The sequence below is a fragment of the Sturnus vulgaris genome, chromosome 4, assembly GCF_052056855.1.
Source record: "Sturnus vulgaris isolate bStuVul1 chromosome 4, bStuVul1.hap1, whole genome shotgun sequence".
NCBI lineage: Eukaryota > Metazoa > Chordata > Aves > Passeriformes > Sturnidae > Sturnus > Sturnus vulgaris.
This window is the reverse complement of record NC_142246.1, coordinates 6,401,234-6,418,006: the sequence shown is the minus strand read 5'-3', so window position 1 is coordinate 6,418,006 and position 16,773 is coordinate 6,401,234. Positions and strand designations below refer to the sequence as shown.

The following is a 16,773-nucleotide window of genomic DNA, read 5'->3' as shown; positions in this document are numbered from 1 at the left end:
AGGTGAATGCTCACTGTGCACAGGCACTGAGGTGTTGCACATCCAAGGAGAGCTCAGTCCTTTATAATGTTTTGCCTTTCTCTGGAGTTTGCTTTCATGTATCTGTTACTTGAAAACATCACTGCTACAACGTTAGTTTTTATGTTTGTTTATTGCAGATACTTAGACTTTTTGAGTTTGGTACTTGATACAGTTGTTACTGAATATTGTCATTTGTTTTGCTTTTTAAATGGTGATGGAAAATTAAAACATTTTACCATACTGCATAGTGCTATTACTGCTTGTTTATTTTACATTAAATAGGTGTGATTCATACTGTTTTCAGTCTTATTTTGAAAAGTATTAGTTAAGATTAGGCATATCTTTACAGCATGCTCCAAATATGTAATTTGAGTAATTTTTTGACAGATGTGAAGTACTTCCAGTCTTCACACTGATGTTTGAAGTACATGCGTAGTAATATCAAATGTTGCCAGATTATTTTGTTTCTCCTTAATGGAACATTATTTCTGATCAAAGGCTTTCAAGATGTGCTTCGTGGGATTTTACTTTTTGGTACCCTGACAGGCACTTAGGATTTTGTGTGCACACTGACAGATGTTAGACAAATCATTACTAGATTTAAAAAAAAAAAAAAAAGACTAGTTAGGGATCATTATTAAAAACCACAGCTAAACCCCATGTCCTCGTGGTTGTCAGAGTAATGTCCTGAGAATGGCAAGTTCACTTGCTGTGTGAGTGTGGAAGAGTAATGAGGAATCATGATTCAGGTTCCAGTAACAGCAGAGAAATGTGGAATTTTCTAAACAGAAGTCATTGGCTTATTCTGGGCAATAAAGGGAAATCAAGCAAGAGAGTTGTCTCAGATAGTTTGTACTGAGGCTGTTGTGTTGTCTGCTGTAGTGATTGCTTGCGAGCCCGGGCTCATTTCTCACAGGTAGTGAAATAATGATGTGATGTGTGCAGAAATCTTACACCCATGGAGGGCTGTGGACCGGGTGGTAATGACCCAGTGCTGGTGGTGGGTTTTACATTTTGTGTCAGGGCGTGAGCCCTGAGTGTCCTGCAGAGCTCTTGGGAGCGTTTCAACCTTCACAGTTAGCAGGAGGATACGGCCGGGTGTGACTGCTCTGCACATCAGTGGGTCAGCACAGCACAGGAAACCACTTGTATTTTTCTTGGTCTCTTGCAAATTAAAAAGAAAAGAAGGAAGATGACTTGTTCTTACTGAGTTCAGGTAAATAAAAAGCGTAGATAGCAGCAGTGTTCATCCACTGTGTGCTTCCAGTAAAGTCTCAGTGTGCTCAGTGTTAACCTCTGAGCTCTGGGGACTTCCATAGGGGCTGCACATGCGCTTTAAGTGCAGCTTATGCTCAGTTGGCTTTTGCATGTGTACTGTGAAGTCCATCTTGTTACTTTGAAAATCTAAATTTTAATAGGCTTTGCAGCAGGTTCCTAAAATCTTAGGAAATATAGTTAGAAGAATTAAATGAGATGAGAATAGGAGGAAATTAAATTTTATCTACTACATAATGCAGTCTTCTGAGGGTGGCTGTCACTTTTTTGTCCCTTGCTTGTGTTCTTTATTTTAAAGTATTCTCCCATGTGCCTCTCTCCAATCTTGCATCCCAAATCATAGGAAATTGTATCCTGCTCATCTTGAAGGCAAAAAGTGTTGGTTCAGATTCTGGTCGAATCATTTTGTGTTGCATATTCAGCATCTAAATATGCTGAATATCAAAATACTGAAGGATGATAAACGCTCTTTTTTTTTTTTTTTTTCTTGCATCCATTTCACTGATCCTTGTACCTGAGTTGTGTTTTAAACTTTGACTGCTTTTAGAGTTGTGCTCTACCTTGAATCTCAATATCTTGAACTTGAGTTCATGGTGCTCAAAACAATGAGTCTACCAAAACAGTCCAAAATGTAAAAATATATAAGTCAGGAACCTTAAAATATTTTTTTTTTTAAGTATGGGATTTCTAGGAATTTTTATAGTGCATATTGGCAAATCTAATTCATAACAGCTCCTTTGTTTGTGTTATGAGGAGGATATTTTTTTTTGTTTTGACAACTCATTCTTTCCTTGAATTAATATTAGCATTTATTTTTGAAAATAATGCAAATTTTCGTGAGGGTTTATGGTAAATAAGTGACAGCTCTCACTGAATTTACACCTAGGTAAGAATATAAAATAAAGGTAAATGCCAAAGGGCTTAGTCTCATGTTACATGTGCAAGACTATGAATTAGTTGAATGGCCAACTTGTCATTTTCATGTCTTGAGTTTGTAAATATTGATGAGATTTTTCAGTAGTTTGCATTTTGTTAAAAAAGTAAATAATTTTTATGATTTACAGTGTATAAAGGAAGCTTTTTTTCCAGAAATTCTTTGAAAAGGACATCGTTAAGGGATTTTTCTTCCTTGTTTAATCTTTGCACTTGTAAGAATCCCCAGTGACAGGAAAACTCTCTTGTCAGGCTGCTCTTCTCCATTTCATGTGCCTGTTGGTTTGTGATTATAGGGTTACTGATAAGTGTTGTGCTTTTTGGCATTGATGTATTTTTCAGAAAAAAGAATTGAAGCTTTTGTTTTGAAAAAGGAAAAACACATTTAAAGAATTACATGGACTTTGCAAACAGATTTAAGGACATGAAAGGTAGGTCAAGTTTTGGGCCTACCAACCTGACAATGTCCTTTACTTTTAACATGTTTGCCTTATATGAGACACTCCTCAGCCTAATGATGTTACATTAATCAGCAGCAGAAAAATGTGAAAATTACATTGTTCATCATTAATCTTGATAGCTTTGTATTTTAGTACATTTTCTAATGTCAGTAAACTGTACCAGCCTACTTTCGAGATCTCTGGTGTTTGGGCTAAGTGATTGCTTCAATTGCTGCCAGTTTGTACCATAAAAGGTTGTTTTACAAAAAGTTTAAAATACGTTTTAACAGCCTGGATTATGTCAGGGAGAGCTTTCTTACCCTGCAGTGCTGAGTGTGCCTAATGGCATTGGCTTCTTCCCCCTTGGAGTGTAGCACGAACAATGCACCTTTGTTTAAGGAGCAGGAGATGCAGGTTGGATTTGGGAGGGAGGGAGACACTAATCTCCATAAATAGCTTCTTCCCAGTTTAAAAAAATGCACCTCGTGCTAAGGTTGGTCTGATCACTTGTAAATCCCTATGCTGTCAAGTGTGGAGGTAGAATAATTCACAGCCATTCCACTCCTGTTTTGATTGCCAAGCTGGATGCTGAGCTCATTAATCCCCTTGTTTGTGGGACCCACAGGCAGTTGTGCACAGGACTCCTCCCAGGTTCTGCAGCTGAGAAATGGTTTTTCAATTCCCAAGTTTATTTCCATAAAAGCTGGGCTAGAATAAGGTTTTGATAGGTTTCTTTCCAGGAGAGCTAGTCCAGACTGCAGCTGTGCACAGGCACTTTGCTGTGAGCCACATGGTGAATAGCTGCTGCCTAAGGACAGCTGCTCTGTCTGTCTCTGCACCTTATACCTGGTATTAATTTAGAAAAAGTTCAGCAGCCACTGGCACAGTAGCTGTTGCTGGGATAAGAGCTTACCCACCAGATGATTTCCACATGGGGGCAAGGCAGAAACCCCAGACTAAGGGCTGGATTAGAACTGTTGGGAAAGTGTTAGGCTTTTTCTTTGATACATTTAGATAACCTTAAGGGCCTGACTTAGACCCAGCAAAACCATGAAGTTCAGAGTTAAGGCTTCTCACTCCATCTCTGGTACCCACTGGAGCACTTGGCCCTCCAGCACGGGGATTTTGGAGATCACACACTATCCCTGGATCCCTGCTCACCCAGGCAAAGCCATGAGTGGTGCTGACCATTCAGGTAGGTGTATTTACAATACACCTGCTGTCCTGAGCAAGGTGCTGTGTGTGTCTTAACACTCCACTGGTTTCCCTGGAATGTTAATGGCCAGTGGCAGCACAGCAGGTGTGGTGGAAAGCCAGCAGCCATAGGGGAAAGGGTGCAGATGCAGTGAGAAGCTTTAACTTTGAGTTTCCTGCCTTCTGTGAGCACAAGTCAGACCCTTAACGTTGTTTTAATGTATTGTTTGTGTTTAATTTTTAGTAAAAATTTGAACGCCATCCAGGCTACAGTGGTTGCAGTGGATAAGAAGTATAAAAGCTTTGGTTCAAGATTACAGGAGGCTGCAAGAAAAATTAAAGACATGGAAATGAGGATGGAATGACAGGCTGCTATTTTGCCTCAGAATACTGAAGATTGTAAAGCATTGAGAAATCGAATTCATGACCCTGGAAATCAAGCTCAGATTAAGAAATGTCAGGTTGGTAGGGGTTCCTGAAAGTCTTGAGTTAGGATAAACTGAGATTGTTTTCCCATAACAAAGGTTATAGGATGTGGGGGTGGATGGCATAATTTTTGTTATCTATGTAATGTGAAATGCTATACTGTAATATTTAAATAACCCAGCTAAGTGAAACCTATTTTTTAAAATCAGTTTCACATTTGTTGTGTTGCATGTCACTTCTGACCACTTTACAGTTACTTCTCTCTGGCACAGAATTGCATTGTTCAGTGTAAATGCAGGCATGGAAAATACTGCTCTTAAATATACATTGCTTTCTGCTGCCTCTCCAAGGGTCTCCTGCAAAGCCAAAGTCACAGTGCAGTGTGACATTTCCAGCTAAAATCTGGGCAGAACGTATCTAAATGGTGGAAGAGGAAGCTTTTTCTTCAAAAGGTTCTGAATCATAGTGAAGCCAAGTCTTCCCAAATGCAAACTTTAAATAGTGGCTGCCACTGTGATGAAGTTCCTGTAAGTTAAGTGGGGAGTTGCTGCCTGCCATTCAGTGGCAGGATATTTAGGCAGAAAGATTGTGCAACAGGAAGTCTGTGCTGAAGTTCAGAAATGATTTTGGCAAGCAAAGGTTTGTAGGGTTTTTGTGGTCAAGGTCACTGGATGTGTTTGAGTTCTAGGGATTCTTAACAAAGCCTTAGAGTCTCTCAGGGTTTGTCCTTCTGGTTGTTTTTTGACTTTGTTTTGTTCCTATACTTTGGGGCTTGGTCTTGCATTCCCCTTAGCACCAATGTTACACAAGTAACTTGGTTGAAATCTTAGATATATTGGCATGAGGGGAAAACCAGACCACACCTTTATGTATTTTAGAGAAGTTATTATCTGAAAGGACTCTGTTTAGTGCTGTATCATTTCATGATTTTTTGAGATAGCTCTAGTCAGATAAGTGTTTCTTGGAAGTGAGAACTTTTAATCTCATCTACTTTTTTCGGTTTGGACTGTGTGCTCTGCTGTTGACAAAGGTGCTTTAGTTGTAGCTCTAAGGGAATCACCTGTGCCATATTGTTCCTCATTCATCTGCAACAACTTCAGTATCAAAGTTCTCTGTTCTTTTTTTAATTTTATTTTAGCTAGCATTCCGACTTGCTACTGAAGTTCTGGCTTTGCTGTACTGACAAGACCATGACCATAGCATTTCAGTTGTTGAGTGAGAACAGTTACTCTAACGAATATAAAGAGGTCTTGCAATGTTATTTTTGCATTTGTTTGTAGACAAAATTGCATTTTATTAATGCTGTTATATATACTGTTTTTAAAAAAATGTGAACAAGTCTATAACATGCTTTATCCTAGGATGTTTTTAAGTAAATTTAATGTGGAGTTTTATAATTTAATTCCCATTAAAGGATATAATTGTTCCATTAATAACTTAAATATTTTGATGTATATTCCAATGTTTGCGTCCTATACCACATTACTTGCATGTAGTTTATTTACTAAAAATGTCTGTATGAGGGTTATATGGCCATTTTTGGTTCAAAACAATATCAATAGTAATATCAAGATGCACAGTTTTCAAAAGTTGCATATTAATTTCTGCTATATAGTTTTGTTGGCTGAATATTACTGAAATAATGTGTACCAGAAGCATTTCTAAGTTTGTCTGTCACAGTAGAGGTTAGGAGTGGGTGTTTTTGCAAGAGAGTAATTTCCATGGAAAACTTTGCTGGTGGGTGTTCTTTCCCCATCTGAAGAAGGATGAGAGTCCTGCAGAGTCTTTCAGCCCATTGGTATCATCAGATGTGGGGAGATTCTGGAAGTAGAACAGAAAAGAACCAAATGTAGTGACTGTTGTTCTCTTGTCTTCAGGTATAAAAACTGTTTGAATAGATAAAGAATTTAAATGCCAGATTGTAGTGGTACTGGGCTATCCTGAGTTGGTTAGGAGTTTTGGAATTTTTAGGTTCAGGCTAGGCCATTGAGAGGGACTCTTAAGGGCAGCAGTCCTGGAACTTTCCTTTAGCCCCAGACCTGAGGCTGGTCCCAGGGGGAAGTTACGTGCTGTTTTTGTTGAGTTGTGAAAATCTCTCTTCCCAGCAGCTGGTTTTCTTCACCAGATACCTTGTACAGCTGGGATTCTTCTGATTTTCCATCTACTTGAAATGCAGATATCAGTCTTTCAGGACTTGCTTTCTGACTCAGGCTGGGACTTAAAATTCAGGGATTGCTTGTAGAAGTTAACTGGGGCACCTCAGTCATTTCCATTGGTGTTGGACTAACTTGGATTATCAAGCAAATAAGCAATGTTTTAAAATGCACAATGCAACAAAAATATGTGTTGAAATTTGTATACAAGAAATATCTATCCTAATTCACTTTGCAGTGCTTAAAGCTTCTTATTTTAAAAGAGGAAAAAAGATCACGTACTTTACTCTTCATTTGGCTTTTCATTATCTCCTCAGGAAGTCCTTTTTCTCACCCATGCTTAACTACTTTTTGTAAATGTAATGGTTTAATATTATTCCCTTGAGTACTTCTGTGTATTTATAGCATCTGTATTGCTAAAGAGATGTTCTCTAAATATCTTACAGATTACTTTTCCTCTGTAAAGGGGATGTAAATTAAGTCTTCAGTTTGGACAGATTTTCCTTATCCCAGATATTTGACGTGAATTTCTTTGTCACGCCACAGTGTTCTGAGTGTGATGTTGATTTAGGGAGGGACCATTTTTTCATAATTTGTAAGAGTTTTCAGTGGTGGATTAAGTATGCTATGTTTGACTGAGCTATATAGAACTGTTTGGTAAAACTTTTTAAGTCTAAGTAGACCTACATAGATTAGCAATTTGCCTTGAAACTGGATCCTCAGTAAATGGAAAATTTTGCTGTTGTAGGCTTTTTAAAGTTAAAGTTTAGTCTCAGTAGAATCATCATTATATATGTAAATTGAATACTCAAATCTTCACTGAGTTGCTTATGATATTCCATAAGCTCCACTCTTCTTGCAAGCCTGGGCAAGATATTTCTCACTCTTTCTAGAGCTCCCAAAGGTGTGGAGTCCAATCAAAACCTAAAGGTTGAATAAGATTGCACAGACACTTCTTATTAGTGCAGTAAGGATGTATCTTTAAAAAACAAGTATACTGTTCCCTCAGTGGTTTTATCCATCTTTCAAGGTTCAGCCTTCTGAACCTCCATGAAATGTAGGGTCTTCTGTGTTTGGTTGACAGCCGAGTGTAAACTTGTTCCTGTTTTATTAGCTTCAGTCCTTGAAATCTTTTTCTGCCATCAGACTAAACAAGACTAGCTCTAACCTATTTTAATCACATTTGCATGGCCTTGAATAACAAGTCTTCTGTGTTTCTTTGCAGGCATTCGACCTCCGATCATGAATGGGCCCATGCACCCGCGCCCTTTGGTAGCGCTGCTGGATGGCAGGGATTGTACAGTAGAAATGCCTATTCTGAAGGATGTAGCCACAGTGGCATTTTGTGATGCTCAGTCTACACAAGAAATTCATGAAAAGGTAATGCTTAAGGAGGACAATTGATGTGTTTTAAGAAATGGAAATATTTCAGTTATTGGGAGCAGTGTTGTGTCGGCTGTGACGTGTTATTACAATGTCTGTGGTTAGTTGTGTTTAGTGTGTCTTTGGCTGGATGTTGTCCCTCTGCTTCCCTACTGATTTAGGTTCGTGGAGAGAGTTACTTCTGGGCAAAATACTACTTCATGATACCTTGAAATGCTCCTTGGAAACGTTTCTGTTGCTCAGCCTTTGCCTGGAAAGACAAATCTCAAGTATTGTATTATCTGTGTGGGTAACTTTGTGATTTCTTTGTTTAGCCAAGGAGTTGTTCAGGTTGGGTTAGGCAGCCTTGTGCACTGAGAATTGTCACTGCAGAAGAGTTTCAAAACAGATGCTAACCCAAAATTTGCATGGAAAATGTGGTGAATATCAACCTAACTTGAGAACACCTGCGTGGAATTGAAAACTTCTTGATCTTTGTTCATAATGGATCTGCAGTGATAATGTTTGTTGAGATTTTTAATAAAATAAGATTTAATTTTTAGGGTTCAAAGAAAATATATGGGTTTTTTTTAATTTAGAAGAAACCCAAGCTTTTTTTTCTCAATTCCTTTTTATTTTATTATGTGTCAAGAATTAAAATGTGATAGAATGCATTTTTTTCTGTGTATTTCTTTTTAATCACGTTGAGAAGTTGCTTTTATTTTACTGCTTTCCTATCTCACACCACTGTTAGGAGTTCATACATGGATTCCATTTACAAGGACTAAATGACACATGAAGAATAAATAATATAAATGCTGTTCTACTTTTATTAGTAGATAAGAGCAGTCTTCTCTTCGGGTGAACACTATAGCATTGGCTACTGCCCCACATGTATAGTTTTATGATTTGCTTACTAAAATCAACATCATTTACTTGTGGTGCATCAAGACTGGAGAATCGCTGTGTGCCATGAATGCCTTACATAAAAACAATGGATATTTTCTGTTAGCAGTGGTGTATAATAAATTAACTTTTCAGATCCTGAGATTGAGTGTGTGTCTCTCAGTTGCAGGTTTGGAAAAGTATTTGAATAACTGATGAGTGACATAGGTAATCTGTTGCTGATCTTCACAACACTGCTGTATTGAGGGGGTTACAGTAAAGGTTGCATCCTTTGCTTTTTATTATACAAAAATAATTAATTCTCAATGATCTCAGGAAAATATATTTTCACTACATATCAGTACAGTGCTAATACAAATTTTGCTTTTCTAAAGGATGAGACAGTCCTAAATCATTTGGGTCTGCAAGGTAATGAATTTCTACAACAAAAGTCACTAACCTTAATTCATTATCATACTGTTGGATTCCTTTGACATAGACTGGGAGATCAGTTTTATGAAGTGTTAAGCACTGGTCACTTCTGTGTGACAAGTGTTAACTATTTATCTGTGGTGAAAAATAACAATTCTTCACCTATCTTTTAAGGAATATTTATAATTTAATACTGTTTGAATAATACATGATTTGGGAATGGTGCTTTGCTAAATATAAAATTGTTATCACAAAAGGTTTTAAAATTAAGACTTGCGTATTTAAAGCAGGATCAAAAATGTGTATTTATGAATGCACATTTGTGGCCATACCAAATGATGTTGTCCTGTTACTTGAAATACGGATTTTTATAATAGGTATTAAGAGCTACTGAATGAATAGGCTAGCAGATACAGATACATTTAATGTGAAGTTGCAGGGAGCAAAGCCAAAGGCTGGGAAGTTAAGGAGGAGGTTTGAAAGGTGATTGATATTGTTTTTTACTCAGGTGGGTGACAGTAATGGGGCGGGGGAAAAATGTGAACCAAGAATCAGATGGGGAGGAAAAGGAGTGAAAGCAGAAAGATGTCTAAGAAAGTAAGAACCCATATTAACTCTGCTTGCACAGGTGAGGAGCCTTGATCACAGGGGTGTGAGGAGCCAAAGTCTGAGAAGTTAACATTTTGGAAACTGCAGAAGGGATTTCTGCTGGTCATGAGAGTTTCAGGGACAGGACAGTGCCTGAAAATACTGTGTTTCCAGTTTTTCAAGGAAAAAAACAAGTGGAAAGGGGAATTTATCATAGCTTCTGAGACAGTAAAGTACAAGCCTAGGTAGTTTTTCCTAGAGGAGCAATCAGGCTGAGAGATTTTAACACATAAAGAAAGGTGGAAAAGAAGCCACCATTTGAATGCCAGTTGTGTGCAGGGTCAAAAGCAGGATTTTAGCAAATACCTTACTGTGAGTGCTCATTCATTCAAGAAAATTTTCTCCACCTGGGTAACTGAGTTGCAGTTCTGTAGCAATTCCCTTCTGCCAAGAGTTCATTTGTCAATCACTTTTTATTGCTGAGGATATTAAACTGTGGAAAATAAATAACAAGTTGTAAAGTTGCAGATAAATAATATGTAGTAGAACTATGCTTCAGCTCAGGTCAAGGCATTTGTTCCCGGTTCCACTGCTTTAGAAAGCGACTTGAATGGTGAAGATGCATTTCCCTCCTTCTGAAAAATCAGGCTGCCAGTGCTTAAATGAATACTGACATTTACTGAGAGTGACCCAACATTTTGAAGAAGTGTAATAAATGTCCTCTAACTGCAAAGTTATTTCAAAAATTTACTCATGTGTAAGGTTCTGTTGGTTTTTGATTTGTCTCTTTGTTTCCCATTCTCTCTAGAAAAAGCAGGACTTTTTCAATCCAGCCTACAAGGCTGCAATAGATGTTTTTGTCCCTTAACCCCTAAGTTCTGTTTTATTGTAGATGTTGCATATGGCTGTGTGAAGTTGAGCATTGCATTTGTCAAACTCTTATCATGGCATAACTGGGAGTTCGGTTCATTGCCTCATATCAGAAAACTTCTGTCATTTAGGGTAAAAATATTTTAAGATTTTAGTGTTTAAATTTGTTATTGGAGATTGCATTACTGTCTATAAAAGTTACTCGCTGTGCTTAAATTGGCTTTTATTTTGCAATTAATTATGTGCAAATAGGGTTCTCTCAATAACTATCTGAGACTGCTTCCAAGTGTTTTGGTTTATTCTGCCAAAAATACAGTTGTTCATCCAAAAAAAATTATTTAAAAACACTTAGCTTGCTTCCACCCTCATTCCAGGTCAACTTCCTTTTTTCTCTGTCTCATGCTCTGTTGTCTGTTTGCCTCTTTTTCCCAATCCCTCTTCGTTTCAGTGCCATTCACAGTTTGCTGCTTTTCCTGGCTCCTTGGCAGCCTACCCAGCACTCTGATTCCTGCAATATTGCTGCTCTTTTCCACTTCTGTACCTTTAAAGACACAACAGACTCAAGCACACCCTTGAGGTCTTTGTGTTGCCCAAGATTTTTTTGAGTTCATGTTCTTTACTTTTTGGGCTTCCTGACCTTTGCTGTGTGTTCTGTAACATGGAAGTGCTGTGTAGATCAAGAGGGATAAATTTAAACAATGTGCAAGAGCTGGTAATAGGCATCTCAACCAAGAAGAGAGAAAATAGTGATTCTTGCAGAGTCAGATGAAAAGACAGGAAGCACAGCTGATTAGGAATAATGGTCTTTAAAACAAAATGTCAGGGTGGAAAGAAGAGTTTATTTGAAGCTAAGTACGTTTTTTCATTCTCTTTTTTCTGTAATTATGTGCTTTCGTAGATCTTGTTGCAAATCAGGTAGAAGAATAAAGTTTGTGGTTGACTGAGTTTACAGCTTCAAGCATTTACCCAGCTGACCAGAACACTGATGAGAGCAGTGAGTAGTCCTTGGATGGAGGTAGGAATAGAGTCTGTTGGGTAAACCTGTGTCCCAGCTTTAGCAGAGATTGGGGTAGAATGTGTCAGGTCCTTTGACTCCTGTTTTCTGAGCACAACATAAAATAATTTTCAAAAGGACACTACATTTCCATATTTATAGTTTTAAGTTAAAAAAATAATTAAAGCTTTCTGTTCACCAGAACTTGAAACTTTTCAGTCACATTTTTACGTAGGAATTAAAAGTAGAAACAGTTCTAGTAATGGCATTTTTATCAAAGACCATGTCAAAGAGGAGCTGAAAAGCCACTAATGTTTTGAAACTGATACAAACAAATTCAGAATGGTGCTGTTGAGCTCTTTGGTTTGTCCCTGTTATGGCAGTGGTTAAGTGAAATAATTTTTCAAGCTTCCAATTCTTTGTTTAGCAGTAAAGCTTGTGTTTACACCATCAGTGCTGTTTATATTCATGATGCAGTTGAAGCATTTTAGTTTTCCATCAGATTTGAATTCTCAAAGAACACAGATTGAAAGGAAGCAGCCTTGTTCTAAACAATAATGTCTGTTTGGGAGTAAGTTGTCACCTCGGCGCTGATCCAAGACCTTGTAAATGTACTGAAACCAGATGAATTTTGGATCAGACTCCTTATGAAAGACTTTGGAAAAAACTGGGTTGAGTTGTCACCAGTGACTTCCATAACTCCATTATTTCCTTTGGTATAGATGCTCAATCCACTGTAGTGTCTGGTAGACTTGACCTAATTAACCTTAAAAGATATAATTCAGCCCTATTAATAGACAAATTAACACACAGAATTCCCGTTAAAGATTTTTCATTGAAGCCTTTTGTTTAGTAAAAAGCTTTTCAGAGTCTATATTCTCAAACTGACTTCTATCATTAAAACTGCTTGTAATGGTCAGTAAATTCCTGGCTTGGAAAGATGGCTTCAATATTAGAAGGAAGTATTTAGAAGGAAGTTGTATATAGACTGCACAGCTTATTTATGTAGTTGTGAGTCTATTTGTATGTATATATTGTTTAACATAAATTTTTAGAAGACTAGAAATATACTATCATATATATATGTGTCACATGTATATATATGTAGTTTATATAGTGTATGGATATATAGGCTTTTAGAGAGTGTGTTTTCAGGAGCCTGCAAGTAAGTTTTGTTTATGTTTGTGTAAAATATTTATACTTGTATTTATGGACAGTATAAACTTAAGTATTAATGTTTAGGGTCCTCACTAGAGAGTATCCTGGCTGACTAAAGTTTACATGAAATAGGTGGGTTACTGACAGCACCATGGATCATAGCAACCTAACAGGGAGCTGAGAGCTTGTAAAGAGAAGCAAGAACTTGTAAAAAGCAACACAGTATAACAGAGCTTTGGAGAGTCACTAAATACCACTTGAGCACACTGGCTTTTCTTTTTAGCTTTAGTGGTGTTGGTTTCACATGGACTCTTTGCAGTGTTGTAGGGAGGCTTTGAGAGGAGCTCTGAGTCTTTGCAGCCTTCCCCATGTGACAGACTATTGGTTACAAATTCAACATGCAGCTGCTTTTTGCAAGTGAAATAAGGCAAGACCTACTCCGTTTTGGTAAAGTACATTTGTTCCACACAAATGTGCAAAATATCTCAAGTCTGTTGGTGACACTAGAACATATTTTTTTTAGAGATGACACATCAAACTTCAAGTCCAAGAAATGCAACACTTTGTAGTTTCTAGAATTGGATTAAATACAGCACTTTCTAGTGATGATTTTTGTTTTTAAGATGGATACGTTGTCATATTCCACTTGTAATTTATAAATTTTTTTGTCTCTTCATTGAAGTAGTCTGGCATTTTGTGTACTGTGTTATGTTTCCATGCTCTGGATGTGATCCATGAGTGTCTGGGATCAGCCTCTCAGAGTCGAATCTAAAAGTGTCTTGAAATGCTCCAAGAAGAGGAAGCCTTGCTATTTAGATCTTAGCATATTATATGTTTTTGTAAAAGTAAGCAAGATGCTCAGAGTTCTTCCCCAAATAATGAGGTGTGTGTGATGTTTGGCATAATGGCTGAAATAGTGTGGTGCTGAAAGAAGGGAGGAAAAATATAGATGGGCAAACATTTAAAAGGATTTCAACCTTGGGTAATCAGGACTCAGGATCTGTTAAATTCTTGGAAACAGAAATATCTCCTACTACTGTGTCATCTGTTCCCTAAGAGCCTTGGTGACCTGGCATGTTGTGAAAGCAGAGTAGTCATTTTGAGGTTGAAGAACAGCAGTTGTCCAAGCTGTTGTGATGGGAAAAGCTGTCAGCTCATGGAATAGGGAATGAAAAAGACTTTGAGCCGTGAGCTGTAGTTTCACCTGGAAAAAAGTATGTAGGCATAGAAATCAGGCAAGTGAGCTCCATCATCATTTGGTAACAGAAGGAAGCCAACTCATGTCCCATGTTTCAGCTTTTGCCTCGGATCTTTCTTCCCAGAGAGCACAGTTGGTTGCAGTGTGATGAAAGCAGGAGTAGCTGTTGGAGGAACACAACTCACTCTGCTCAGTTTCTGTCAGGTTTTTCCATTGCCTTTCCTCTCAGAAAATCATCAAAGAGCATGGTCTGACTGCCACTTACTCAGGCAGGTCTGGAATTTCTGCCTTGCCTGCTATCTCACTCACAGGTTTGATCTCCTTGTAATAAAATTGTTCTTGAACTTGGTAAAAATCCCATCAAGTTCATTATGGAAAACATTGGAGAAAAGTCACATTCTCCCTGATTTTCTCAATGCATCCATCTCTTCTGGTAGATTGTCAGTGAATTATTTGTATGCACAGTTATTTTTTTTCTAAAGATCATTTCATTTTCTGGAATTGTTGATATTTATGTTGGATGTCAGTTTCATGTGTTATATTCAGATTTAGGTCAAGTTTTGATTTTGCTCATTGAAAAACTTGTTAGACTTGCTCATCTGCATTTAATATATGTAATCACTGAGAATATAATTGAATCACTGAGAATATAATGCTAATAATTCCAAAATGCAGAAATTTTCACTGTTTTTTTAATCTGTGGCATTATTAACGTTCACCAATGCTGAATGTTTCTAACTTCAGATTTTCTACTATTATTTTCTGCCTTTTTGGTATTTTTCTGCCTATTTCGGTCACATGTCCAGTAGCAAAAAGCAGTAACATAATTAAATTATCAAATTAATGTGATAAAACACACTTGCAGGGTATTACATTTTTAGCAATGGATTTCCTTGCTAACTAGCCCATAATCCTAGGGAAGCTCAGTCACTAAGAAGAAATTGTAAAAGATTTGTCACTTGCATTTGCTTGTTCCATATCCATGTGACGAGTAAATAACTGCCTGTGTAAATAGCTAGTATCAGCATTAAGCTATAGCTAGGAAATATTTTCCCTTTTATTGAACACATTCCAAAGCTTTCCAGTACTTTTCTGTCTCTTCCTAGTGCCAAGCCATAACCTAGATGGGCCCAAAAAATGTGTTGTAATGGGTCCACACCAGTGCTCTTAGAGTCCAAATGCCAGTCTGGAGTGGCTGAGCTAATAAAATATGCATGATTATGAAATGAAAATCTGCTTCCCAAAGTGAATCCCTGTGATACTAAAACACGAATGTCTGAGCCAGTCCAGCTGTGCTTTAACCCCTGCTGAATGCAGTCCCTAAAGCAGTGGCAGCTCTGCACCCCCAAAATAAACCCACCACTGGCCTTTTCCAGTCTGGGAGAGGAGGCACTGGCTGTCACAGAGCCTTAGGGGAGTGTCCTTCAGTTCCTGCTTCTTCAGTTTTTGCTTATCTGACACCTACACAGATGGTGTTTTCTCCTACAGCACCAGAGCAACCTTGGGAGGGGCAGGGGAAAATAAATGATAAAACACAGAGTAGGGGACATGGCTTGTTGGAGACAACCAGAGTATCATGACTTGGCCTTGAGGTGTGAAGCAACGAGTGCTGCAACTGAATTTGAAAAAATTTCCATATCACTGAGGTTGGGAGATCCTTGAACAATTTTATTTCAGCCTCTAGTGGGAGCAGAAATAACCTAAGGACATTTTAGGTGGGCTCTCTGATCCCAAGAGGGACTGTTTCTTATGTAGGGTACATCAGGCTTGGTCCATGCCAGCTGTAATGTCAAAGAGAGAGAAGCAAACCCAATAAACTGCGTTGGGTTTTTATTAACCCTGTGTAACACCTCAAGGTAACACATTCTGGTGAGTTCAGTCTTTCTCATTGGAAGCTGCTGGATGTAATCTCCAAAGGCATTGTTTGCATCATTAAAATAAAGGAGTTTTGTGTGTGTGTAATCATTTTATAAGATCAGAGCCTACAGCTGGTCTTTGAATTATGTTGTAGCTGCATTCTTGAAGGATGTGTAATTTTTAATTTTTTTTGCAGTTCTTACTAGTAAATGCAAATTCTGCTCAAAGGAATCTGGTCTTTATCTGAATTAGAACTGAAGTTCTCAGTCCAGAAACACATGTTGAAATAGCATAAATAATTTTGTGAAGTATTCAGTAATAAGTGCTTTTCTTTCATTTTTATGGAGTTTGATTTTTATTTTCTTTTAATTTTTTTCTTTACATATTTTTAAACACTGCTGTAGCTCCTGGCTTCCAGCAGTTACAGTCCTCTGTGTGCAAGACTCTGCTTTACTGCAAGGTTTTTAAAAATTGTGTGTTGATTATTTTTACTGACCTTGCAGTACACTAGGAAATGCTCATATGAGCAGAAATAATTCAGCTGACAGAATCTGTATGTGTACCAGACCCCAAAGTCTGTTGAATAAGAAATTTAGAGCCTCTGCAGAACTTTTATGTGAAGTGTGTCATAGGAATCTCTTGAAGTCATTACAGCTGGCTTAGCTACTGAAATGATTTGTGCATGTTTTGTGTCTTGTAGAACAATTGGATATTAGCTAGTGTATTGAAGGCACAAGCACAGGGAAGTGTTTTGAAGAAGTAAAATCGTGCAATTTGCAGATAAAGAGGAAAGTACTCTGCTACCTGAAAAAATAAATTTATATCAGCTGTGTGGGGTGCAGTGTCACTATTTGGTAGCAGAATTCAAAACTGCTGGGTATGTGTGGCTCCCTCCTCCCTCTCCCTACTCCACACCCCTTCATCTTAAGTGCTCTTGAGTAGGTTGGATGCACACTAACATAATTTAACTTGTCAGGGGCTTCTGAC

General features: G+C 37.8%; 1 protein-coding gene across 20 annotated transcripts in view; it reads left to right on the top strand.

The window, feature by feature from the left end:
• Nucleotides 1-16,773, top strand: part of CTBP1 (C-terminal binding protein 1) — a 234,332-nt gene that overhangs the window by 189,513 nt on the left and 28,046 nt on the right. For 9 of the 20 annotated variants that reach the window (XM_088163002.1, XM_088163000.1, XM_088163001.1 and 6 more), the window contains one exon: nucleotides 7,668-7,822. In XM_088163002.1, the coding sequence (XP_088019128.1) occupies nucleotides 7,668-7,822 (155 nt within the window). Of the gene's footprint in view, nucleotides 1-2,571; nucleotides 2,661-4,107; nucleotides 4,325-7,667; nucleotides 7,823-16,773 lie in introns of all 20 variants that reach the window. The other 11 variants (XM_088163015.1, XM_088163009.1, XM_088163006.1 and 8 more) reach the window with 3 other exon arrangements.